A 25,498-nucleotide genomic window follows, 5' to 3' on the forward strand; every position below is an offset into this window, starting at 1 on the left:
AAGATATCTTACCCTACACTCTGCCCAAAAATGACATATGCCCCCCATGTATTCTCAAAACAGTCCTACGATATGGGTGAAGCTAAAAAGGTGTGCGTGGCCTAAAGTCCTCCAGTAAGCTTTGTAGTAAGGAACTGAACACAGGTCTTCTTGTCTTAAGTCCGACACTCTAAGTGCTGGTGTTATACGATGACAGAGAATGGCACTCAAGAGATCAAATGGAACATGTTTTATTTGGGTTCTCTCTCTCTCTCTCTCTCTCTCTTTTCATGAAGCCCAGAAATTATGTGTGGGCCAGCAGGCTAGTAAAAATAGTACAGTGGTACCTCGGGTTAAGTACTTAATTCGTTCTGGAGGTCCGTTCTTAACCTGAAACTGTTCTTAACCTGAAGCACCACTTTAGCTAATGGGGCCTCCCGCTGCCACCGTGCCACCGGAGCACGATTTCTGTTCTCATCCTGAAGCAAAGTTCTTAACCTGAAGCACTATTTCTGGGTTAGTGGAGTGTGTAACCTGAAGTGTATGTAACCTGAAACGTGTGTAACCCGAGGTACCACTGTACACAATGTTAGGAAAAAATTGCAGGCAACCCCCCCTAATAATAATAATAATAATAATAATAATAATAATACATGTGTGAATAGCTTGTATAAACTTGCTCTGTGAGACTGCATCACAGGATCTCTCGGGGGCAATTCATGTGGGCTAAGATATTGATGTTACTGGAGGGGGTGGGAATTGGGAGGATAATGCGGGTCAATTTCAATTCACTTTGCTTTATAACACTGTGTCAGAGAATACTCTGAAGACGAGAATTGGGGAGGGGAGGGAGATCAGCTTCTGACAGAAGAGGAGGGGGACTATTCGCCCCCCCCCCCCACTGCCAGTGTTTCCCGAAGCAGAGAGACAGGAAGACACAGAGCTGCCCAGCTATGAGACTGTTGATGGGCAGAAGAGAAGGAGCAACTGGGCGATACATCAATAGAGAGTGGGGGGGAACCCAGCCCCCCGACTTTGTATGAGAACAAAAGAGACACAGCGGAGAGGCGGGACATCCTGTCGGTGAGCTGCTTCCTGCGGAAGTGGAAGAGAGGAGTCAGTGTTGGCTACTCTGATCCTGGCAGAGGGAGGCCGCTCTGTATTCTCAACATGATACTGTAATAAAAAGACTATAAATGTACCAGATGCTCATTAATTCTTATTCGTGAGCTACCAGGAGGGAGAGGGGAACTTGACATACTGTTATGCACCGCCCAATCTCTGAGAGGTGTGAGATTCCAGGGGTTCTTAGCACCCACTCAGGGTTCATGTTTTCTTTTGGAAATGAGGCACAGCGGAGACTGAGGTGTCTTTATGTTATATGGTTTATTTACACACATATACAACCCGAGCCTACAGCGGAGGCGTTCGCAGCAGTTCCCAAATTCATGCACAAACTGAAGCGGCACCAATCCTTCGGAATTGTCTCTTTTCCAAATTTTGTAATGCTTTTCTCCAACCGAACCAATGCGGGCAAGATTGGGGGAAAGGTAGCGTAAAAAAATAAGTAGCAAAAATTAGTGGCAATGACTCAGAATGCATTCTGTTAGGGGAAATGGCTCATGAAAATATTATATGTTAAGTGGGTCCGGCCCGTCGTTGTTCAAGGTGCCTTGAGTTCAATATTCTTAAGAGATCCTTTGGAGCATGGCATGTTGTTGCAGAGTCTATTTGTGGCGGAGGATCTGCGCATGTCTTTGTCAGTTCAGGTGCACCCAGTGCAGCACAGCTCCAGCAAGTATCCCCGCGGTGTTTGGAAGCACCTGGCGGCTGGTCCCGCTCCACGGCCACCGCTGCTCCAGCTGCGGCATTTTGTTGCAGAGGTCGTCGCTGTCGCAGCAAGTGGCGTTATAGGTGAATCCGAAGAAGGAGTCCTTCAGGCCCGATGCGTTACAGCTGGGAGACTGGTGGCTGCAGCCCAGCCAGGCAAAGAAGTAGAAGGGGCCTGGACATGAAATAAAGAGAGGGACAGGGTTACACTGGGGTGGGACTAGCAGCAAATGAACCCATGAATCTTAGAATCGCTTTCAAGACCACCTGACCCAGGAATACTGCAGTACAGTGGTACCTCGGGTTACAGACGCTTCAGGTTACACACGCTTCAGGTTACAGACTCCGCTAACCCAGAAATATTACCTCGGGTTAAGAACTTTGCTTCAGGATGAGAAGAGAAAGCATGCTCCGGCGGCGCGGCGGCAGTGGGAGGCCCCATTAGCTAAAGTGGTGCTTCAGGTTAAGAACAGTTTTAGGTTAAGAACAGACCTCCAGAACGAATTAAGTTCTTAACCCGAGGTACCACTGTACTCAACTCTCTCCTGTTGATCTATCTAGCAATCTTGCTCCACCTATCTTTCATAGCCCATTGATCTGTTTGCCTATCTGCCTATCTGCCTATAATCTATCATAGCCAACTGTCCAATTTCTGTCACTATCTGTTATCTGTCTATCTACCATAGTCTATCAACCATTTTTCTATATCTGTGGATCTATCAACCTTTATCATATCCTATAAATCAAGGTTTCCCAAATTTGGGTCTCCAGCTGTTTTTTTGTTTTTTTTGGACTACAACTTCCATCATCCCTAGCTAGCAGGACTGGTCATCAGGGATGATAGGAATTGTAGTCCAAAGACAGCTGGAGACCCCAGTTTGGGAAACCCTGCTATAAATTATCTATCTGCCATCTATCATCTATCTAAATTGACCAATATCTTTTGCTTTGGAAGATGAAGTGTGAGAGAAATGGACTTGTGGTCATCTAAAAGTAGATGGCTGCTCCAGACTCTGCGCCCAGGGTAATAATAATAATAATAATAATAATAATAATAATAATAATAATAATATATTATTTATACCCCTCCCATCTGGCTGGGCTTCCCTAGCCACTCTGGGCGGCTTCCAAAAAAATATTAAAATACTGTAATACATCAAACATTAAAAGTGTTAAGTTGTGGGTGAACATATCAGACGACACAGCGATTCTTCAAACAGCTCTTGTTTATTCACAGGCCAGGACAGAACTGAACTGAAGGGCTCAGTCAGCCTGCTTATATAGAGCTCCAGTACACGTTACTGTAACAACTTTCTAAAACTATCCAATCACTGAACGTCACTTTCGATCCTTCATTTGCATAACTATCTACAGTATCCCCCTGCTGGCCCAGGGTGAGAACTTCAGTACATAACAAAAAGCTTCCCTAAACAGGGCTGCTGTTGTACAAGCAGTCCCTAAACCGGGTGGTGCTGGTTGTACAAAAAGAATACACTACTGTTTCCTGCTGTGCAGAAGCCTGTTCTCCATTTTATACAGGTTTTCTCCCCCTGTAGAAGACCCTTCTGCTTTCCTTGCTGATTCCCAAGAGTAAGGTTCCTTTCACGTCATCATCATCACCATTTTTAATTTGTATACCGTCCTCCAATCTTACAATACTCAAGGCGGTTTACAAGCTGAAGAAAGAAGAAGCCCAGAATAAAATTTAAAATATTAACTGATGCAAAAGAAAGAGGTGGATTTGCCCTGCCAGACCTTAAACTTTATTATGAATCGGCCACATTTTGTTGGCTGAAAGAATGGCTGCTTCTTGAGAACACAGACATTTTGGATTTAGAAGGTTTCAACAATGTCTTTGGGTGGCACGCATATTTGTGGTACGACAAGGTTAAAGCACATAAAGCATTCAAAAACCATATTGTCAGGAAAGCATTGTTTAATGTTTGGATAAGATACAAAGACTTATTGGAGAATAAAACCCCAAGGTGGTTGTCACCAATGGAAGCAAAGGCTCTGAAAAAGTCCAATATGGAGGCCAAATGGCCGAAATATTGGGAAATATTGGAACAAGAAGGAGACAAATCGAAATTGCAGAGTTTTGAGAAATTAAAAGATAAGGTGCGAGATTGGCTTCATTATTATCAAATAAGAGAGGCCTATAATTTGGATAAAAAAATTGGCTTCCAGGTGGAAAAATCCAAATTGGAAACTGAATTGTTAGAACCCAAAACTAAAACACTTTCAAGAATGTATAACTTGCTGCTAAAATGGAACACGCAGGATGAAACAGTTAAATCTGCCATGATTAAATGGGCACAAGATGTCGGTCATAACATTATGTTTGCTGACTGGGAACAGTTGTGGACCACAGGTATGAAATTTACGGCATGTAATGCCCTAAGAGAGAATATTATGAAAATGATATACAGGTGGTACATGACACCAGTCAAGCTTGCAAAAATCTATCATTTGCCCGATAATAAATGTTGGAAATGTAAAGAAAATGAAGGTACATTCTTTCACCTTTGGTGGACGTGCCCAAAGATTAAGGCTTTCTGGGAGATGATATATAATGAAATGAAAAAAGTATTTAAATATACCTTCCTGAAGAAGCCAGAGGCCTTTCTCTTGGGCATAGTCGGCCAATTGGTACCAAAGAAGGACAGAACTTTCTTTATGTATGCAACAACAGCAGCAAGAATACTTATTGCAAAGTATTGGAAGACACAAGAGCTACCCACCCTGGAAGAGTGGCAGATGAAGATGATGGACTATATGGAACTGGCGGAAATGACTGGCAGAATCCGAGACCTGGGAGAAGAGGCGGTGGAGGAAGACTGGAAGAAATTTAAAGTTTATCTTCAGAAATATTGTAAAATCAATGAATGTTAAAATTATGTTTGGATTGGCAATAAGTGGTAATCAGCTTTAAAAGTTAACAAGAATATGTAAAAAATGAACTGATAAATGGATGAAAATATGGAGTTATAACATGCTATGATATGGAGTTAAGATAAATGAAAAAGGGTAAGGATTTGCTGAATTGATTATGTAAATGGGAACACAAAAGGGGGAGGTGTGAGGAGGTCAAGGAAACAAGCAAATGAATTTAAAGATATCAAAAATGGATTTGCTTTTTAATGTTTTCTTATCTATGTGTTTTTCGTATTTCGTATTTCTTTTTGTTATGAATTTTTGTATTTTCTTTCTATTTTTCTATTTTTCTCTGTTGTTGTTTTTCTTTTAAATTTCTGTTTTTTGTAAAACCTTAATAAATATCTTATAAAAAAATAAAAAATACAAGCTGAAGAAACAAAAAATGTACACCTAATGCAATACAAAAATGTGATAATAAAACAAAACTAAGCAGCCTACATCAAACGAAGTGAGTGTTCCGGTTTGCGAACGTTCTTTGGAACCTGAACGTCCGACGTGGCTTCCGATTGGCTGCAGGAACTTCCTGCAGCCAATCAGAAGCCACACCTTGGTTTCTGAATGTTTTGGAAGTTGAACGGATTTTTGGAACGGATTCCCTTTGACTTCCGAGGTACCACTGTGCTGAGCTGGACTGACCAAAGGCAGTTTCCTATGCTCACGACGTTCCTCTCTTGACACTCACCAAACATTGCGAGCCGCGTTTCGCAGGTCCCGTTTGGTTTCGCCGTACACTCGTGTTCACCCCAGATGCACCCGTTGTATGGGTTCGCAACCTCACAGGCATGGCATTTCAGGGCCCTGGCTGCCGGCAGGAGAAACAGAGATGCAGGCTGTATTAAACAAAGGCAGAAGAGTGCAAACAGCAATTTGACCAGTTCAGAACTGGCCCAGTCTAAACCTAGGGGTTGAAGGGGTTCGAGGTAGATTCTGCAAAATTGCAAAAAGGGAGGGGAGTGTTCTGGCCAGTGCAGCTGACTCTAACACCAAGAAAAAGATTATATATATATATATATATATATATATATATATATATATATATAATTTTCAAAGATCTTTATTGAAACTTTACATATATACATAATAGCCAAAAATCCCAATGATTCCCTCACATAAAATATAATATCTAAATTACAACAGCTGCATAATTTTAATTATAAAATCCACCCCCACCCTCTACTTCCCTCCACAGCAATTTGACTCTATATATTTCCGTCTACCTTTTCCCCCTTGCATTCTATAATAAATTATTTTTTTGTTAAATTCTGATTTCTGCTTCTTTCTTTATTGGTTTTGTTATTGCTTGCATTTTTTATTCTAAGCCTATTAGCATGTCATTTTTAGAACAATATTTTGACATATAATCTTTGAAATACTTATAGATTTACAACAGTGGTTTGCAGAAGGTCATGACTCGGAGACAGAAGAGGGATGAAGCTGGGAGATAATGGAAGAACAGGAGGGGAAGGCAGCAGGGCCGGGGCAACTGACTGACACATTATCTTTAGAAAGCATTCCAGACCCCCCTTCTCCTGGGACCCGGAGGACAGTGAAAGTGGCAGAACAGAAAGTGAATAGACAAAAAAACTTACACAGCCACCGTATGTTAAGGGGTGGAGAGTCTGACGACTGAGGGTAAAAGGGGGGAGGAGATTACTTGGAGCAATGCCATTATCCCAGAGATGATGTTCTACATCTCTCTCTGTGAATATTGAATAAAATACGTCAGTAAGAGATCCTTGAGGGACGTGGGTGGCGCTGTGGGCTAAACCACAGAGTCTAGGACTTGCCGATCAAAAAGTCGCGGTTCGAATCCCCTAGCAGTTCGAAAGCACGTCAAAGTGCAAGTAGATAAATAGGTACTGCTCCGGCGGGAAGGTAAACGGTGTTTCCGTGTGCTGCTCTGATTTGCCAGAAGCGGCTTAGTCTTGCTGGCCACATGACCCGGAAGCTGCACGCCGACTCCCTTGGCCAGTAAAGCGAGATGAGTGCTGCAACCCCAGAGTCAGCCACGACTGGACCTAATGGTCAGGGGTCCCTTTAAGAGATCCTTGTTTTTTCCACTACTGGCAGCCTGCCACAAGGGGGGTGGGGATCAGATTCCCTGAAGCCTGACACCTTCTAACAACTTTAGCTATGGGTGCTGTCACTCCCCACCTGCAAGACCTATTCTCCCCCCCTCCTGATGGTGAACCTTTCTGTGTAAGGGGTGCAGGAATGACTCACCAGTTGCCCAAAAGACGAACATGAAGAAGCAGCAGCAAACCAGCGGCTTTCCATCCATTGCTAATTCCCTTACAGTCAAATCCAAAGGTAATTTAAGGAGATGGTTGGGTGTGGATTGAGAGGACACCACCAACAGGTAAGCTGGTAGGAAGGAGGAGGAGGAGGAGAAGGGAGCAAAGCCTGCACACCTGTGCAGACAGACGCTTACTGCTGATCAAGGCTCCCCTCTGCAGCCAGCACACGCCTGGGTTTGCTCAGTGGTTATCAGCACCTGACGACTGTTTACAGATGTGGGCAAGGAAGAAAACCCACAAGCCACCCTTGTCCTATTAAGGGTGCGCCATGATGCTGACCCAAGCGTAGTGTAGAGAGTCAGCGGGAGGAACCAGGAAGCCATGAAAAGCCTGTCAGCAACTGCAGGCCAAGCCGAGCCAGCAGTCACTAAGAAAATCATAAAGGTGAAGAAGAAGGGTTTGGATTTGATATCCCGCTTTATCACTACCCAAAGGAGTCTCAAAGCGGCTCACATTCTCCTGTTCCCTCCTCCCCCACAACAAGCACTCTGTGAGGTGAGTGGGGCTGAGAGACTTCAGAGAAGTGCGAATAGACCAAGGTCACCCAGCAGCTGCATGTGGAGGAGCAGGGAAGCGAACCCGGTTCACCAGATTACGAGTCTACCGCTCCTAACCACTACACCATACTGGCTCTGGTGGAAATGTAAGGGAAAAGAAGGCACCTTTTATCACAGGGGTCAGCAAACTTTTTCAGCCGTGGGCCAGTCCACCGTCCCTCAGATCATGTGGTGGGCCAGATTATATTTTGAAGAAAAAATGAACGAATTCCTATGCCCCACAAATAACCCAGAGATGCATTTTAAATAAAAGGACACATTCTACTCAGGTAAAAACACGCTGATTCCTGGACCGTCCGGGGGCCGGATTGAGAAAGCGATTGGGCCAGATTCAGCCCCCGGGCCTTAGTTTGCCTACCCATGTTTTATCACATGTGGTGGAAATGTAAGGTAGTAAAAGAATTTTGGGAAATGACATATAATGAGTTGAAAAAAATGTTTAAAATACCCTTTTCTAAAAACAAATACAAAAACACAACCCCCCCCACAAGCCTTCCTTTTAGGAATCCTAGGTGCCAGTGGTCCCATCACCTCTTGGCAAATGGAAGGGGAAGAAATGGAGGCAGTGAGAGATTTTACTGTCTTGGGCTCCATGATCACTGCCGATGGTGACAGCAGTCACAAAATTAAAAGATGTCTGCTTCTTGGGGAAAAAGCAATGACATACCTAGACAGCATCTTAAAAAGCAGAGACATCACCTTGTCGACAAAGGTCCGTGTAGTTAAAGCTATGGTTTTCCCAGTAGTGATGTATGGAAGTGAGAGCTGGACCATAAAGAAGGCTGGTCGCCGAAGAATTGATGCTTTTGAATTCTAGTGCTGGAGGAGACTCTTGAGAGTCCCATGGACTGCAAGAAGATCAAACCTATGCATTCTGAAGAAAATCAGCCCTGAGTGCTCACTGGAAGGACAGATCATGAAGCTGAGGTTCCAGTACTTTGGCCACCTCATGAGAAGAGAAGACTCCCTGGAAAAGACCCTGATGCTGGGAAAGATTGAGGGCACAAGGAGAAGGGGATGACAGAGGACGAGATGGTTGAAGTGTTCTCGAAACTACCAACATGAGTCTGACCAAACTGCAGGAGGCAGTGAAAGACAGGCAGTGGAGTGTCTGGCGTGCTCTGGTCCATGGGGTCACAAAGAGTCGGACACGACTAAACAACAATAACAGGTGCTGAAATCCCAAGGGAACAGAAAAGACTATTTATGTATGCGACCACGGCTGCACGGATGTTATTGGTCCAGAGATGGAAAGAAGATGAAGTCCCTACGAGAGAAGAATGGCAAACCAAGTTGATGGATTATGCCGAAATGGCTAAAATCAGGAAGACCAAAACTTTAATAAGGAATGGGAAAGATTTATAACTCATCTTAAAGACTATTGTAAACAGTTAAAATTGTTAGTATGGTTGGAATATAGCTTGTAGTTTAATGGTGAGTTTTGGGCACCATGGAGAGGTAAAAGATTTGGATTAATATAAAAGACGCAGGTGGAGATGATTAACCATAGGACCCACAAAGGGGAGGAGGGAAGCCCAAAAGACTCCATGGAATCTTGTTTTTATGTTGTATGTTGGATATGTGACTGTTAAATTTTAATCTGAAAAACCAAATAAATATATTTAAAATAAAAAAAATTCGTAAGTGTCACAGTGGCCTACCAGGTGGGAAGCTCACAATCGGGGCATGAGAACGGCAACTCTCTCCACACCTGCAATTCCAAGCCACTGGTATTCAGAGATTTGTAAATTGCCTTGGATTGCCTTGGGCAAGATAAAGTGACTAACAAATTTAGTAAATAATAATAGTATACAGGCGGCTCCCCACTTATGTGGGAGTTACTTTCCTGGCCCCCCACGCGCATAAGGGAACCGGGGCGATTTAAGAGGCATCAGAAATACCTTTTTATTTTATGCTATACCTTTTTGCCTCTGGATTGCCAGAAAAGCACAGGAAACAGCACATCGAAGCCCGCTTAATGCAGCTTCCCGCCCGACAGCTGTTGAGTGGGGTAGCGAGGCAGCAGTGAGAGCTCCCATGTGCCATTTTGGAGCCCATAAGTCCCCCCCCCCTTTTAAGCCTTTAAAATCTTTGATTCTGGACTTTTGACTCACTGACAGCCTCTTCAGGCTCTGGGGAGGGTCTGCTCACAAGCCATGAGGACTTCCCAGCTTTCTCCCATTATTCCCAGGCTTGAATTGATTTATTTATTTCCTGGCACCATGCATATATATGGTCGTGCACTAGTTGATCACATGCAAGCGGACAGATGCTTGTCTTGCTTCTGACATTGGAAGGAGAGCCTAACGCCTTGTGGGAACAGCAGAACAAACTGACAACACTCCAGTGTTTAACTAGGCACTGTCTCGTCTTTCCAGGAGAGCCCAGGGCAAACATGTAGGATGTCACAATCGAATATACCTCAAATATGTCTCCTATTCCAGGTGGTCTTTGAAGGTGTAGCTCACCTGTTCATAGCTGTCAACCGTCCCTTATTTAGAGGGAAAGTTCCTTATCCCAACGCCGTGTCCCGCTGCTGTCCCTTATTGATGATGTCCCTTAAATTTCTCAGGTTTCAAAGGAAGCAGCTCCTCTCCCTCCCTCCCTGCCGGCCAGGGAGGAGGGAGACTCCAACTGTGTTGCTTGGCTGCGTTGCTCACCCAATAAGGAGTCTAAGAACGACTGGGGGGGTGGAACTTGCATGCCTTGTGCCCGGCCGCATTGCCTGGGGACTTGCCTTTGCTCAGTGCTTCCCAGCGGAGAGGTGACGGTGGTTTTCCTTGCTGCATCCCCTTTGCCGGGTTGCTGCGCTGTGGGAACCACCGCTTGAGGCTTCGTTTGGCTGCTGGCTGGGCTTTCTGCCTTTGGCTCGGAGGGGCTCAGAAGTTGAACATACCTGTGCTCTGAAAATCCCTTATTTTGGCTGCTGATCCCTTATTTCCGAGGCCGCTGGTCCCTTATTTTCAAATCTGTAAGTTGACAGCTATGCACCTGCTGGGTCCTTGCAATGATGAACTCAGCTCTGACCATCTCCCGAAACCCGTTTGTATATTTCCATGTGGCAAAGCTGCTGGAGCTCAGCTGTGGGGGCCTTCTGAGGTTCCCTTGGTGATCAACTGAAAACCACCCAGCAATCTACAAATGGATCCCAATCTATCTATGGGCCTTACAAGACGCCGGTCCTGTGAAGGAAAAGGCTTGTGCAGAGGCAGCATGGTCAAGTCAACCGACTTTATTCATTCCTTCAGCCAAAGATGGCAGCAATACAATTCGAAAGCGACTGCGGTTTACACCGGAAGCACAAAAGCCATGCAAAACACAGTACCACATCGTTGTACAAACTCCACAGTATTTTACTACTGTATGCAATCTCTTTGACGTTCAGTTTAAGGAATCTGATTTCAGATTCTGCTAGAGTAAATGCAGCATGCGTAGTAATAATAATAATGATGATACTTTATTATTTATACCCCGCCCATTTTATCATTTGCCAAGTCAGCAATTCAGCAACTCTCCACAGCTCCCCAGTAAATACAAAAAGATATAAAAGAAAACAGGACATTTTAAAACTTTGCATACATATTTTTCTTGACTCTTCCCCCCTCCCCAGCAAATAAACACCTGGCAATGCAGCTCAGGGTGAATTCAGATTGAGAAGAGGACACCCATTGTTTTAACTAAGGGGTGGGGAATCTCAGGCTCAGAGGCCAGATACGGCCCCCCAAGTCTTTCTGTCCGGCCCTGAAGACTATTCTTAAGCCACACCAGACCTGCTAGGCAGCCTCAACTGTTTTTAGCTAGCTGTAATGTATCCTTGAACTCTGAAGATGCTTCTTGCTTGAAGGAGAACAGAGGGCTGTGTGTGTGTGTGTGTGTGTGTGTACACTAGCACCACCCACCTTTGTCATGCAGCCCCTGGAAGGTTGCCCCCCTCAAAAATGTGACCCTCAGGCCGAAAAAGATGTCCCACCCCTTGTCGTCCCCCCTCAGCCATTTGCTAAAGAGAGAGAAAAAGATTCTCTCCAGTTATGCTGTTTCTCTCGGGGAGTTTAAACATACAAATCTTCCTCTACTATATGCTTCAATCTTCAGGAGAAATGCAGTTTGGTTTCTAAACTTGTGATGATGACAGAGAGAAACAATTCTGAAGACTTTAAAGAAAGGGTGGAAAAGCAACAACAGAGGTCCTTTTCATAGAAGAGCAATTGAAATTAATGAATCTACTATTCAGTGCCTGCTAAAAGCATGTTTGTGTAGGCAAGCCTGCCCAGACATGTAGGCCACTTACATGTGTTTTAATTTGCGGGTACTTTTTTGCCCAATTTTAATTACCTTTGAAGGATTTAAGTTGTTGCTTAACAGTCAATCCCTCTTCACAGGGAATGCTGGGAATTGTAGTTTTGCGAGAGGGAAAAAGGGGTGTGTGTCTCTCTCAATACCTCTCAGCACCTTTGACGGACGACAGTTCCCAGAATTCTTTGGGGGAAGCCATGACTGTTTATAGAGGTGTCTTAGTGCTTCAACTGTGTGCTTTGAACGTGAGCTACATAGAACTAGCTATGAAGCATCTTCAGCAGGTCCTGTGGGAGAGGCCACAAATGAGGTGGGGGAACCTTTGGGAGGGAAGAAGAAGCTGAAATCTTGAGCACTGACAGAAGGTCAAAGTGATGGGATCATATAATCTGAGGGTTGTCTTTTTGAGTGAAAGGGGTCTCTCTTGCCAGCTTTTATTGTGAATGAACCAGCTGTTGGCCCCATGCTAAGCCGAACCTTCCCAGGGACAGGAAACAAGAACTAAGCGTTGCATAAGTCAGTGTCGCAGCAAGTGCGTTCGTAGGACATGTTGAAGGCGTTTTCCCTCCGCTCGGTCTTGTTGCAGAGCTCGGCGTATTTGCCGCAGCCATAGCGCTTGAAGAGGAATAATTCGCCTGGTGGGAGAGGAACGAGATGTGTGTTAGTTTAACTCCTTCCCTATACCCAGGGTGAGTCACACCACATAGCAGATAACCCTGAAAATCTAGATGTTTGGGGCACAGAGCCACAGAGCACCACACCATACGTTTAAAGCACTACGGTGTCACTTTAAACAATCACAGAGTTCTGGGAGCTGGGGTTGAAATGCAGGAATCTCAGCTAAAGCAGCCATGGCATCCATGGACATCCAACCTCTGCTTAAACCCCCCCCCCCCAAGGAAGAAGAGCCCAACACCTCCCTAGGGAGTCCATTCTGCTGTTGAACTGTTCATCCGCTCCACTTCCCTGTGGGGAGGAGTGGACCGCGTGGCCACCGACTCCCCTCCGGGGGTGGGGGACTTTGTTCCCCATTGCCTGGGGGATCCCGGCCATGTCAGAGCCCAACCAGCCAATCCACTGGCCGGGGTGCGTGGCCGGGACCATTTAAACAGAGGCACGAGCCAGAGGGCTTCCTCTTTGGTTCGCTTCCTCTATCACCTGCCCTCCCTCCCTAATTTCCAGGTTTTAGGCACTGGCCTTGCTATGGACCTCGCTTGATCGCCGTTGAGGGGCGTGGTAGGAATTTTCCCACTTGGCAAATTGGCACTGGCCATTTGGTTTTCGCCTACTTTGTAGCAATCGTCACAACTTTGTTAGGGTTGCGGTTAGGCATTGTTTGACCTTGTGATGGGGGAGGGGAGGTGTGACCATCACCTGCCCCTCCATGCTTAAGGGTATTCCGTTAAAGGAATCTGGGGGTGTTGATCTTGTCCGAAGCCCAGGTCAGGGTCTAGGGCCATGACACGACCCCGATGGGAACACCAGGGGGAGCTCGAGTTGGTATGCATCGACAGGGCTCCCCCTTCCAGTGGTTTACCCTTACTGGACTTCCTGTGCATCAGGCAGGAGTCAGGTATAGTCGGGTCCATTCAATGCCTAAGCCAATACCGCTCACATTCTGTAATCAATAAAGTTGTGGCCATAATTTGCCCAGTAACATTAACCTAATATCTGTGTCCTTGTGTGTGTTATTTCTCAACGAGGGGGTGGCTTCGGGGTCTCGACGTGCAATTACTGCCAGGATGAATCTCCCTTCTTGTAACCTGAAGCCCTGGGTTCGAGTCCTGCCCTCCACAGCTGGAGATAAGGCAAATGAATAGGCAGCAAGCACAAGGAGGAACAGGAGCAGGGCCAGGAAACACTGGGGGTCAGCAGGGAACCCCTTTCTGTGGGACAAGCGCTTTTTCAGGTGCCTGTTGATACCAACACCTCACACCGTTCCCCGAAGACACTAGCTCTCTTGCTGCACAACTGATGGAGATTTTACAGCACTAGCGGATTTCCAGTAATTGTTCTTACCAGCATAAACTTTGGTTGTCTCGCAGAACTGCCCTTCGTCCGCTTTGCAAGGTTCGTCAGTATCCAGGCAGACCTTGCCAAGTTTGTACTTGCAAACTCTGCACACGAGACCTTCAGCTGCAGGAGAGAAGCAGAAAGACAGGCATGGTTTTAATCAGAAATTATAAACGGGCCACAAAAGTGCTTTAAAAAACAGCAGCCAAAAACTGTATGCCAGCTTTCTTCCTCAGTGCTTGATGGTGCACATGGTTTCCCCCACCACATTTTATCCTTTGCAGTGTGTGGTAGGTCAGACCAGAGGCAGTGATGGGCCAAAGGCCCCTTCATGTGAGCTTCATGTTTTGGTGGAGATTTGAAACCAGCTTCCTGCAGACCTGTTCTGACAATCTAACCACTATACCACACTCCCCATTTGTAGCAGATGTCAAAGCAAAACTGTTTTGTAAGAATGTATGAATCAGCCTATTTCCATTCCAGATTAGTTTCACATGCATTCAGTCTGTTCCATCCTGTTGTTCTATGGATCATACATACATATGAAGAGAGAGTGAGTGAGTGAGTGAGTGAGTGAGTGAGAAACCAGGGGACATATTTACATAGGAACACGGGAAGTATACAGTGAGAGTGTTATAGGTTGGCCTAAACCCAAGGAATTAACAAATGGTAGGATTTTGATTGTTTGGGATATGAATGAAAATACAAGCTGCATAATTGTGCCAGACAAGGAATCCTTTGGCCTGGGGAGATCAATGTTGCCAAGGTGATGGGGCGTATGTTTGAGGTAACAGGGAAAGTGTGTCTTTAGCAAGGTGTGCTGGGAAAAAGAAGAAGGGGAGCACAAAGGGAGAGATCCATCTTGGGCAGGTTGGCTGAAGGCCGGCTGGGAGAGATGCCTTGGATTCCAGCACTGCACTGCTGTGGGGGGGGGGGACAGGCCTCTCTTGAGATGACCATGCTGTAAGATCCAGGCTCCCACCATGCGGACTGAAGGTGTAAAGCGGTGAATAAATCATATTTCTTAAAGCTACACCAGTCTTTGCTGCATCCTTGATTCTCTGAAGGAGCACAGGCCCTTGGGAAGGGTCAAGACCCCTGGAATCCCGTGTACAGCTTGGCAGAGATTGGGGTGGCCTGTAACACGCATTCTCTCTCTCTCTCTCTCTCTCTCTCTCTCTCTCTCTCTCTCTCTCTCTCTGTGTGTCCCATTGCATTTAAATTATGCACAATTTAGTGAGCACTTTCCCCTAAAATACAGATCTGTATCTTTTTCTATAGGTTTTCCCTTAAAACACACACTTGCCTGTAAAATACATATAAGCTGCCATATTTCAAAATCAGGACACCCAAAGGTTTTTAGGAAACCACCGGTGTGTTGTTATTTTTACAAAAATGCAAAAAAACCAAGACTTTTCAATTGATTTGCCTAAGATCTAGGACAAGGCGCCTTTTGGAAATCCCCCCTGGATGTCAATTCCGCCTCTGAAATCCCAGCAATATCCGGGAAAATCTGTACGCATGGCAGCCCTACCTAAGAGGCATCAGTTACAAGCCAAGACAAAATTCATTCAAAGAGGACTTTTTTCTGAATGTAAATACCCACATTGATGCCAAAAAGAGCCGGGGGACACTGTTCATCATGACCTACGCTCAGAACACCCTTATGAGACGCATCCTGCCAAAGCAGTTTGTGAAATCTTGTATACCAACAGCAAATCCAAAAGTCCTTCGGTCCAAGTCACTGTAAGGCAGGTTCCTGTTTATCTATATTCCTATGCAGTCGTACCTTGGATCCCGGGTGCCTTGCAACTCGAACGTTTTGGCTCCTGAATGCTGCAAAGTGAGTGTTCCGGTTTGCGAACGTTCTTTGGAACATCCGACGGAGCTTCTGCGGCTTCTGATTGGCTGCAGGAGCTTCCAATCATAAGCCACGCTTTGGTTTCCAAACGTTTTGGAAGTCGAACTTCTGGAACGGATTCCATTCGACCTCCGATGTACGACTGTATATCTATAGGGTGGTATTTGCCCCCTGGTCCTGGGGTCCCCCAGTCAGGGGCGTCTTGCCCATACAGCTGCCTTTCTCAACCTGGGGGTCCCCAGATGTTGTTGAACTACAACTCCCATCACCCCTAAGTAGCAAGGCCAGAGCTCAGGGATGATGGGAGTTGTAGTCCAACAACATCTGGGGACCCACAGGTTGAGAACCATAGAGGCAAGTGGCGTGGGGCGCCAGGGCACCAAGTTCTGGAGGGTGCCAGGGAAGAGGCGGAGGCTGGATGCAGTGCCACCTAGCATCAGCTCGTGCCCTCGCCCATCTCTGCCATGCCACACCCAGAGCCCCCGCTGGAGGAGCCTCCCTTCAGCCGCTGCCCGCCTCCTCCAGCCCCGCAAAGCTGCCAGCAGTGCCGTAAAAAGGTTGCCAACTCTGGGAAATGGGGGGTGGGGGGCGCCGGAGGGATCTTTGTACTGTACCACGGCACCAGATATACTTAAGACGGCCCTGCCCACAGTCCTGCATTAGTCACTTATGACCTCCAAACCATCCTAAATATCTTTGCAGAAGCTTACAAAAAGCTTGGCCTATCGCTCAACATCCAAAAAACCAAAGTGCTGCACCAACAAGTACAAAATAACCCCTCTGCTGCGCCACAAATCCAACTCAACGGTGTAACGTTGAAAAATGTTGATCACTTCTCCTACCTAGGCAGTTATCTTTCCGCAAGGGCCAACACTAATGCCAAAATCCAGCACCGCCTGAGCTCTGCAAGTGCGGCTTTCTCCCGATTGAAGTGCAGAGTGTTTGAGGACCGGGACATTCGCAGGGAAACCAAAATGCTTGTTTACAATGCTATTGTACTACCAACCTTACTGTGTGTTTGTGAAACACGGACCACTTATAAATGCCATCTCCAACTCCTCGAAAAATTCCATCAACAGTGTCTCTGAAAAATTTTACATATCACTTGGGAAGACAGGCGAACTAATATCAGTGTACTGTAAGAAGCAAAGATCACCAGTGTTGAAGCAATGATTCTTCAACATCAACTTCATTGGACTGGTCATGTTGTGTGGATGCCTGATTATCATCTTCCAAAGCAACTACTCTATTCCAAACTTAAAAATGGAAAGCGTAATACTGGTTGTCAACAAAAGAGATTCAAAGACTCTCTCAAGGCAAATCTAAAAAAATGTAGTATAAACACTGACAACTGGGAAACACTGGCCTGCAAGCGCTCCAGTTGGAGAACAGCCTTTACCAAAGGTGTCATGGGCTTTGAAGACACTCAAACTCAGGACGCAAGGGAGAAACGTGCTAAGAGGAAGGCACACTTGGCAAATCTACACCGTGATCAACTCCCACCCAGAAACCAATATCCCCACTGTGGAAGGACGTGTGGATCCAGAATTGGCCTCCACAGTCACTTACGGACTCATTGTTAAAACCGTGTTTATGGAAGACAATCTTACTCGGCTACAAGTGATCGCCAAAGAAGTCACTTGTGACTTACAAAAAATGTTTTCTAAAGGGATCCGCCCCCGCCCCCCAGATGCTTGCTTGTGAGGGTGTGTGAACACATGGCCGTGATCCTTGTTTACATGCTTTGAATATTCTTTCACAATGTTATTAAAAGCACTCCTGAAACTGCTTGAGGCGCTGGGGTGGCATTCATGTGGACCTCATCCAGCAGAGATTGTGCCATCTCTGTCTAGTGTTATAAGTTCTTTTGGTTTCTGCAACATCCCACAATCTTCCATGGAGATTAAAAAACCTCGATGATGCACTGGGAATGGAATGCATTTCTCTCTCTCGCTGAGTTAATTCCTGCCCACTTCAGGAGTCCTATCAAGCGCTGGCACAAGCAACGAGCAGCAATAAGTGTTGAATAAGTATAGCAAGCTTGAGGGTTGAATTTATCTTTCTTTTCTTTAAAGCTTGAGGTAGCCAACTTCCCCCCAATGAATAAAGATTTGAAACCCTTAATGCAGCTGCGTCACTAAGCCCACAAAGGTAGGAGCGCAGCTTTCCTCAAACTGGTGCCTTCCTGTCCCAAAACTGGGATGTTCGTCTTCCCTTCCATGCTCCCATGTGAGTTACGTGACTTGCGCAAGATTAAGGGCTCCCCAAAAGTCATCAGTCAAATCTTTATTACAGTACTAGACCCAGCATAAGTAGGGTGGGGTACAATCATTTAAAATCTATAAAACATTTTTGGAAATCTAAAGTTATTAAAAAAGAAGGTACAGTGGTACCTCGGGTTACAGAGGCTTCAGGTTACAGACTCTGCTAATAGTACCTCGGGTTAAGAACTTTGCTTCAGGATGAGAACAGAAATTGCGTGGCAGCAGCAGCAGGAGGCCCCATTAGCTAAAGTGGTGCTTCAGGTTAAGAACGGTTTCAGGTTAAGAATGGACCTCTGGAACGAATTAAGTTCTTAACCCAAGGTACCACTGTATATGTAAAAGACTGTAAGAAGCTAAAAGAAGGGTTAGGAGTATTAAACAGATAAGGAAGAGCATAAAAGGTTAGTATATAAAAGGCTATGACTATTAATTTACAAAGAAATGTACAAAGCACTCTAATATGTAAAGGTAAAGGGACCCCTGACCATTAGGTCCAGTCGTGGACGACTCTGGGGTTGCGGTGCTCATCTCGCTTTATTGGCTGAGGGAGCCGGCGTACAGCTTCTGGGTCATGTGGCCAGCATGTGGTGAACCAGAGCAGTGCACAGAAACGCTGTTTACCTTCCCACTGGAGTGGTACCTATTTATCTACTTGCACTTCGTGCTTTCGAACTGCTAAGTTGGCAGGAGCCGGGACCAAACAACGGGAGCTCACCCTGTCACGGGGATTCGAACCACCGACCTTCTGACTGGCAAGCCCTAGGCTCTGTGGTTTAACCCACAGCGCCACTGGCGTCTGATATGAGTGCTCATTAAATCTAGTTTGTGGCGCAGGTCATCAAGTGACGAATTTTGAGCGCTGCTATGCAGAACCAGGCAACACTGTTTGTTGCAGGAGGGTTGGTATCTGAAAGCAGCAGGGAGATATAGAATTGTCCTGTGCGCCCTGGGTACTTATGGAATAGTGGGGAATGAGGCTAATACAGATGTCTCTATAATATAAGCGCTGGAGAAGCACATGCTCTGTTATTTCTGTTTGTCCCAAGTAAGGAATCTTCCTATATCGACCTTCCATGAGAGCCGAGGGGAGGGCGTGGCAACGTGCCAGGGTAAAGGCCCTCCGGTGCTTAGGGACTTTGAGTTTAGTTAGGTATGTCATGGGGGAGGTAGAATAACTGATGGATTCATTGGCAATAAAAGTTGGGGCCCTGACTAGATGCAATTGGTGCTCTGTTTTAAAGTCAGTTTTTCTGAACTCCGGAAAGAGGGGGAAACACAAGAGTATGTCCATTTCAGGATGACAGTATGCTAAGTTCTACAAAACAAAATGAGTGAACGGCAAGGCATGGCTTGTTCTGCAAATACCCATTGTGGAAGCAGCCTTGAGATCAGGTGCCAAATCCTTTCCCTGTCTCACCCTCTCCCACTTAATCATTTGCATGCAGTCGCAGCACTGTATTTCTCTACGACTGCAATATTGACCCTGCCGTCCACAGCAATCTCTTGAGGCAATAATACGTGAGAGCAGAAAGCAGCCACACACACAATTAAAAACCACAATTAGGAATCCGCAGAGATAAAAGCAGGGGACCAGCCAATTGGAGAAAAGAGGAAATCTAAAATTATGCAAGGTCCTTAGATGTTAACTTTAAAACCAACTAAAAGAGACTGGTTATCTAAAATGATGGAATACTTCCATATTGCGGAACTAACATAAGAGGAGATATGGTACAAAAAGTGAATAAGGAGTGGGCTATCTTTACGGACTACATCAAAATTTACGTGGAAAAAGTAGAATTTCTGACAGATATTGAGTGAATCCAGAAAATGATTAGAGTTAAAGGAGAGTAAAGTCAAGATAGAAGAAGAGATTAAAGAAATAATGAAATGCGTTTAAGCTAGTTGGACAATAAAGTAGCTTAACTAGAATGGCTGGAAGTCAAGTCACTTGGCGGGTGTACGTGTGGGGTAGGTGTGTAGGTATGTTGATATGTACAGTATAGGTAGGTATTATATAGAGTAATGTAGGTATGTTTTATGTTATGAAAATAAGGTAGTGTGTTATGTATTGTGTAAATGTATATGTATGTGTGTTGTATGTTAATAAAAATTTGAAAAAAAGAAAAAGATGTCAACTTTAAAAGCAAGATGGGCTCAGGGACCAAAAGACAGCAGAGGTGGCACTAGGCCAACTGGTCCAGAGGTTGGATTTCCAACAATTTGGGAATCCCCACACCAGGGGACGTCAGCCTCTCAGTCCTCGCTTGCCTTGTTTCAGAAGCCGGGAAGGTTACCCAGAGAAGAGCCTCATCAGAAAATCTTAATCAGCAGGCAAGTTCAAATGGGGAAATCTAAGCTTCTTTTCGCTGGAAGAAGCTTCTTGCGAAACCTGAAACGATTCAGGGTGGAGGGAATCCCTCCCAGATGGATGGCAGCCAGGCTTCTGTTGTAAACAGATTTCTGTGCCAAGGAATGCTGGAACGGGAACAAGAATGGGTGGCAGATGATCTCCGTCGAGGCTGCCAAGGCGCCTTTCGTAATCCAGGGAACACCCAGAATGTAAAGTGGGCAGCGTTATATTGTTCATTCCTGATTATAGATGCTCAAGGTGGTATCTGGGCGGTTACACATGACCCCACTTTCCATTCTGTTTGCGCCTACGAAAGTTTTGGGGCGGGCACACTGCTTCCTTTTTCCAGTCAAGTGCACCTCCTGTAATTTCTTGCGGGAACCCTGTGACTTTTTATAGCACAAACGTTCTGGTTTATTTTATTTCCCCTGCTTTAGTTGCGCTATAAGGCAAGAGTGCCCCTTCAGACAGCAATATAGACCAGGGACACATTCACACTATATATTATTAAATGATTTGAATCTGTTTTTTAATAATGTGTAACACTGTGTTTTAATAGTATTAATGTTGTGCTTAACTTGTTTAATATTAATGTTGTGTTTAACTTGTTGTAATCCACCCTGGGGCGTTAGGGCGAAGGGCGGATAATAAATTGTAACAACAACAACTACTACACATTTAAAGTAATGCGGCACACCACCCAAAGCTCTGAGCGGTGTGAGATTCAGGGTTTTAAGGCATGCGTAACCAAAGTCTGTGTTTCCTATTGGAAATGAGGCACAGCGGAGATTGTGGTGTCTTTATGATATATGGGTTATTAACTCACACATATAAACTAAGCCAACAATGGAAGAGTTTCACAGCACTACCACACCAAGAGTTTCTTGTTTCTCCCATAGCTTAGAATTCAAAGAGACATCAGCCGTAGCTCTGCCTGCTGCTCATCTGTTTCTCTGTCACATAGTTTCTAACTTCTCTAAGATCTGTGGATTTGTCTGTTGAGGGAGGGAAGGGCCCCATTCATTTGCCATCCCAGACAGAGTCCCTTGATCCTTTGATCTTCATAATGGTCCATCCCCAGGCTATCACCTCATGAGGAAGTTAAACTTGCTTAATTCGCTTTTAACGCTTGCTGATTCCTGGAGATGAGCATTGTCTAGCCCACAGTTTAATACACATGAGTCTGACCCCCAGTTTCAACATTCCAAACATTGCTTGAATTCTAACAGCTACCGGACCCAGAAATTTAGGGTGTCTGGCACCTACACACTCATAACTCTGTTATGCTTCCCACCCCCAAAGAAGAAACTTGGGAACTGTGGTTTACATCTCACAGAGCAATAATCTCCCAGCTGCTCACCTTAAATCAAACCCCAGTGGAGGACATCATGAGAAAATGTCTCCATCTGCCTTTTTCAGATGGTGAAGCACATTGGGAGAGGCTGACTAGTGCCTGAGAAATGTTTGGTAGAAAGAATACACATCCCACCCTCGGCCATCTTACAAGAACAATATAAGCTCAAAACCTCACATGCATCGAAATTCTCAGTTGCCCTGAGAATGGGGCAGAAAAACTGAAGCCTTTTTCACAGGGGAAAGAAAACTGTTGCCTCTATAGGATTAGCTTGGGGTGTTGTTGTTGTTGCAAATATTCCTTCCTTTCTCCCTCCCTTGTCCACTTTGTTTTCTCAGCTTGTTTTCTGTCGCTTAGTTTAATTATACTGAATTACACGCAGCAAAGGAAAATTAAAACCCTTGGTGGTTGAATTTTAGAAATTATGCGCTGGGACCTGATTAGTCCTGCTGATGCGGAGAAACAAAGACAACCCTAGGTACTATAAAGTAATAGCAAGAAGTGAACTCAAGAGATAACAAGCCTTCAAAGTGTTGGTGTTGATCTTTAAAGCCCTAAACGGCGTCGGCCCAGTATACCTGAAGGAGTGTCTCCACCCCCACTGTTGTAACCGGACACTGAGGTCCAGCTCCGAGGGCCTTCTGACAGTTCCCTCTCTGCGAGGTTACAGAGAACCAGGCAGAGGGCCTTCTCGGTAGTGGCGCCCGCCCTGTGGAATGCCCTCCCACCAGACAAAGAGAACAACAACTACCAGACTTTTAGACGACATCTGAAGTCAGCCCTGTTTAGGGAAGCTTCTAATGTTTGATGCATTACTGTATTTTAATATTGTGTTGGAAGCTGCCCAGAGTGGCTGGGGAAGCCCAGCCAGATGGGCGGGGTATAAATAATAAATTATTATTATTACTTCTGTAATTAGAATTATAGAATCTTAGAGTTGGAAGGGACCCAAGGGTCATCTAGACCAACCCCCTGCAATGCAGAAATCTCAGCTAAACATCCATTTCAGATGGCCATCCACCCTCTGCTTGAAAACCTCCAAGGAAGGAGAGTCCACCACCTCTCATGGGAGTCTGTTCCACGGCTGAACAGCTCTTCCTGTCAGAATCTTTTTCCTAATTATTATTAGTCGGAATCTCCTTTTTTTTTGTACTTGAAGCCATTGGATTTGAAGAACAGGCGAAAACAAGCATGCTCCCGCTTGACAGCCAGTAAAATATTTGAACATGGCTATCATATCACCTCTCAGGCTAAACATTCCTTCAAGCATTCCTCGTAAGGTTGAGTTTCCAGACCCTTGATCATCTTGGCTGCCCTCCTCTGCACTTAGTGCTTTCTTTTCATCAACAATCTTTTGGATTTCACTTCCAAACTCTCACACATAAATGGCAAAAAGTTGTAGATCTGGTGTGGCAAACCTTTGTCCCTCCAGTTGTTGCTGAACAATGACTCACATCAGCCCCAGCCAGCAGGACCAATAGTCAAAGCTGATGGGAGTTGTAGTCCAACAACATTTAGAGGGACAAAGGTTCCAGAACCGCAGGGTTGCCTCCAACTAACTTCCACTCACACTAGATCCATCGAAATTAAGGAACCCAAAATATGTTCAATGGATCTGCTCTGATTAGGACTAGCATTGGACACAACACATCGAGTTGGAAAGAAATTTTGATGTGATCTACTCCAGCTTTAGCCAACCAGGTTGGGGCTGATGGGAGCAACATTTGGAGGGCACCAAGTTGGCCAAGGCTGATCTTGTTCAATCCCCCATTGAATTCAGGATCTGCAATGCAGGAATCTTGTGGAGCACCCCTGGAAGATGGCTGTCCAGTCTTCTTAGATCCCACCAGCAGGTAACAAAGTGTACAATGTTAGTCCTACTCAGAGCAGACACATTTAAATGAGTGGACACGACTTAGACCTATTTACGTACTCTGAGATAAAAGTAGTTGGGTACGACCCAAAAGGACTCACCATTCCTAAATACTTAAATATAGTTATGAATTTGTGGGTGCCAGACCACTATTATCTCCAGATCAAGTTAGTATTAGAATTTAATTAAGGCTCAGGGTGTTAAAACTGGGTGCTGGATCCATGGGTATTAGGCTGGAATCAGCAAGCTTTCAAAGCAATAATTTAATAACAAGGGGAATTTAATAACCAGGCTAGCTTCCTGGGTTCAGATGATAGCCTAGGGCAGGCATAGGCAAACTCAGCCCTCCAGATGTTTTGGGACTACAATCCTCATCTTCCCTTACCACTGGTCCTGTTAGCTAGGGATGATGGGAGTTGTAGTCCCAAAACATCTGGAGGGCCGAGTTTGCCTATCCCTGGCCTCGGGGATAACCCATTAACACAACAAAGGATCCAAAGGGACCTGGTGTGGGAGGACAAATGAGTGGGGCCCCTCCCTCAACAGATAAAGCCAGACTTTAGAGTAGAGAGATTGGAGTTAGGAGTTACGGGACCAAGACACAAAGCAGCAGCACGATGTTTGATGTCTATTTGGATCTAAGGTTGCGCCTATGGGAGAAGCAAAACCCTCTTGGAGTGATTATGCTGTGAACCTCTCCATCATAGGTTCAGGTTGTATATATGTGTTAATAAACCTAACCACACCTCCGCTGTGCCTTATTACAAGCAGGAAACACAAACCATGGGCATGCACGCCTAGAACCGCTGAAATTTCACACCGCTCACAGATTGGTGTGGCAATGCAGCACCTGAGCTGCTCAAAAAGATGGACCCATCCATTTTCTTACACATTTGCACTAGCTAAATAAATTAATTAATAATAATAATAATAATAATAATAATAATAATAATTTATTATTTATACCCTGCCCATCTGGCTGGGTTTCCCCAGCCACTCTGGGCAGCCCCCGACAGAATTAAAAGCACAATAAAACATCAAACATTAAAAACTCCCCTAAACAGGGCTGCCTTCAGATGTCTTCTTCAGATGGTTGTTTATTTCCTCGATATCTGATGGGAGGGCGTTCCACAAGGTGGGTGCCACTACCGAGAAGGCCCTCTAGCTGGCTAAATTCCCATGCAAATGTTTTGCAAAACAACACCCCCTATTTTCCTTTTAAAGCCGGGTACTTACATACTGTGCAGAAGAGCAGAAGGGAAAAGCCCAGGAGAAGACGCTTGTTCATCTTGAGAAATTTCACGAGAGAGAGGAGGAATGTGTGTGTGGCAATGACAAGAGAACACAGAAGAATCTAACTTTGACTCTGAAACAAGACTCCTCTTAAAAGGTCCTGAGATGGGAGGTATTAGGGTCAAGAACTGATTTCCATTTGGAGGCAACCAATGGGATGAAGGAATGGGAACAATAGGCACACCTGATACTTAGAGAATGGAAAGGAGGTGTGTTGGTGGTGGCATGGAAATGGAGTTTCAATCCAATTAAAGCACTGTTCCATAATTGATGGACTTAAGAATCTTCAAACACCAGAGCGCCGCAGAAGCTGATCCCGCAAGCATATTTCTCTACATCTTTTCGAAAATATGGAGGAGTGAAGAGACCAGATAGCCCAATAACTAGGCTTATGCCAGGAAGCAACAGTGAGTCATCATTTCCTAGCACACAGAACTTGTGTCTACAAAATAACCAAGGCAGAGTCTAAGGGTGGAAGCCAACATGATGCCATGCAGACGCTTTTGGGTTACAATTCTCAATAGCCCCAGGCAGCATGGTGGTAGTTAAGGATGATGGGAATTGTAGTGCCTTCCATGGAGGGAAGGAATGAGGAGC

General features: G+C 45.3%; 2 protein-coding genes and 1 long non-coding RNA gene across 3 annotated transcripts; 1 reads left to right on the top strand and 2 right to left on the bottom strand.

The window, feature by feature from the left end:
- Positions 1-1,346: 1,346 nt before the first annotated feature.
- On the bottom strand, positions 1,347-8,153 carry LOC310757293 (lymphocyte antigen 6 complex locus protein G6c-like). The gene is made up of 3 exons (XM_083602611.1): positions 6,970-8,153; positions 5,429-5,548; positions 1,347-1,984 (listed from the first exon to the last, which is right to left on the bottom strand). The coding sequence occupies exons 1-3, from the start codon at positions 7,025-7,027 to the stop codon at positions 1,740-1,742; spliced, it is 423 nt and encodes a 140-aa protein (XP_083458737.1). The 5' UTR covers positions 7,028-8,153; the 3' UTR covers positions 1,347-1,739.
- A 771-nt stretch (positions 8,154-8,924) lies between these two features.
- On the top strand, positions 8,925-11,970 carry LOC310757510. The gene is made up of 2 exons (XR_014545281.1): positions 8,925-9,240; positions 9,924-11,970. It is a non-coding gene; the product is annotated as an uncharacterized lncRNA (long non-coding RNA).
- On the bottom strand, positions 10,818-24,982 carry LOC310757314 (lymphocyte antigen 6 complex locus protein G6c-like). Its single transcript, XM_083602638.1, has 3 exons — positions 24,845-24,982; positions 13,913-14,029; positions 10,818-12,528 (listed from the first exon to the last, which is right to left on the bottom strand). The coding sequence occupies exons 1-3, from the start codon at positions 24,894-24,896 to the stop codon at positions 12,395-12,397; spliced, it is 303 nt and encodes a 100-aa protein (XP_083458764.1). The 5' UTR covers positions 24,897-24,982; the 3' UTR covers positions 10,818-12,394.
- Between the last annotated feature and the right edge of the window lie 516 nt (positions 24,983-25,498).

This window comes from Podarcis filfolensis (genome assembly GCF_964270895.1).
Source record: "Podarcis filfolensis genome assembly, chromosome: 2".
NCBI lineage: Eukaryota > Metazoa > Chordata > Lepidosauria > Squamata > Lacertidae > Podarcis > Podarcis filfolensis.

Bases quoted from the DNA above. Each gene is read 5' to 3' on its own strand.
- LOC310757293 (XM_083602611.1), bottom strand. From the start codon at position 7,027: ATGGATGGAAAGCCGCTGGTTTGCTGCTGCTTCTTCATGTTCGTCTTT. The intron at 5,549-6,969 runs GTGAGTCATTCC...TCCTGCCGGCAG, and splicing joins GTTCGTCTTTTGGGCAACTG to CCAGGGCCCTGAAATGCCAT. The intron at 1,985-5,428 runs GTGAGTGTCAAG...TTTCATGTCCAG, and splicing joins AACGCGGCTCGCAATGTTTG to GCCCCTTCTACTTCTTTGCC.
- LOC310757314 (XM_083602638.1), bottom strand. From the start codon at position 24,896: ATGAACAAGCGTCTTCTCCTGGGCTTTTCCCTTCTGCTCTTCTGCACA. The intron at 14,030-24,844 runs GTAAGTACCCGG...TCTCTCCTGCAG, and splicing joins TCTGCTCTTCTGCACAGTAT to CTGAAGGTCTCGTGTGCAGA. The intron at 12,529-13,912 runs GTAAGAACAATT...CTCTCCCACCAG, and splicing joins GACAACCAAAGTTTATGCTG to GCGAATTATTCCTCTTCAAG.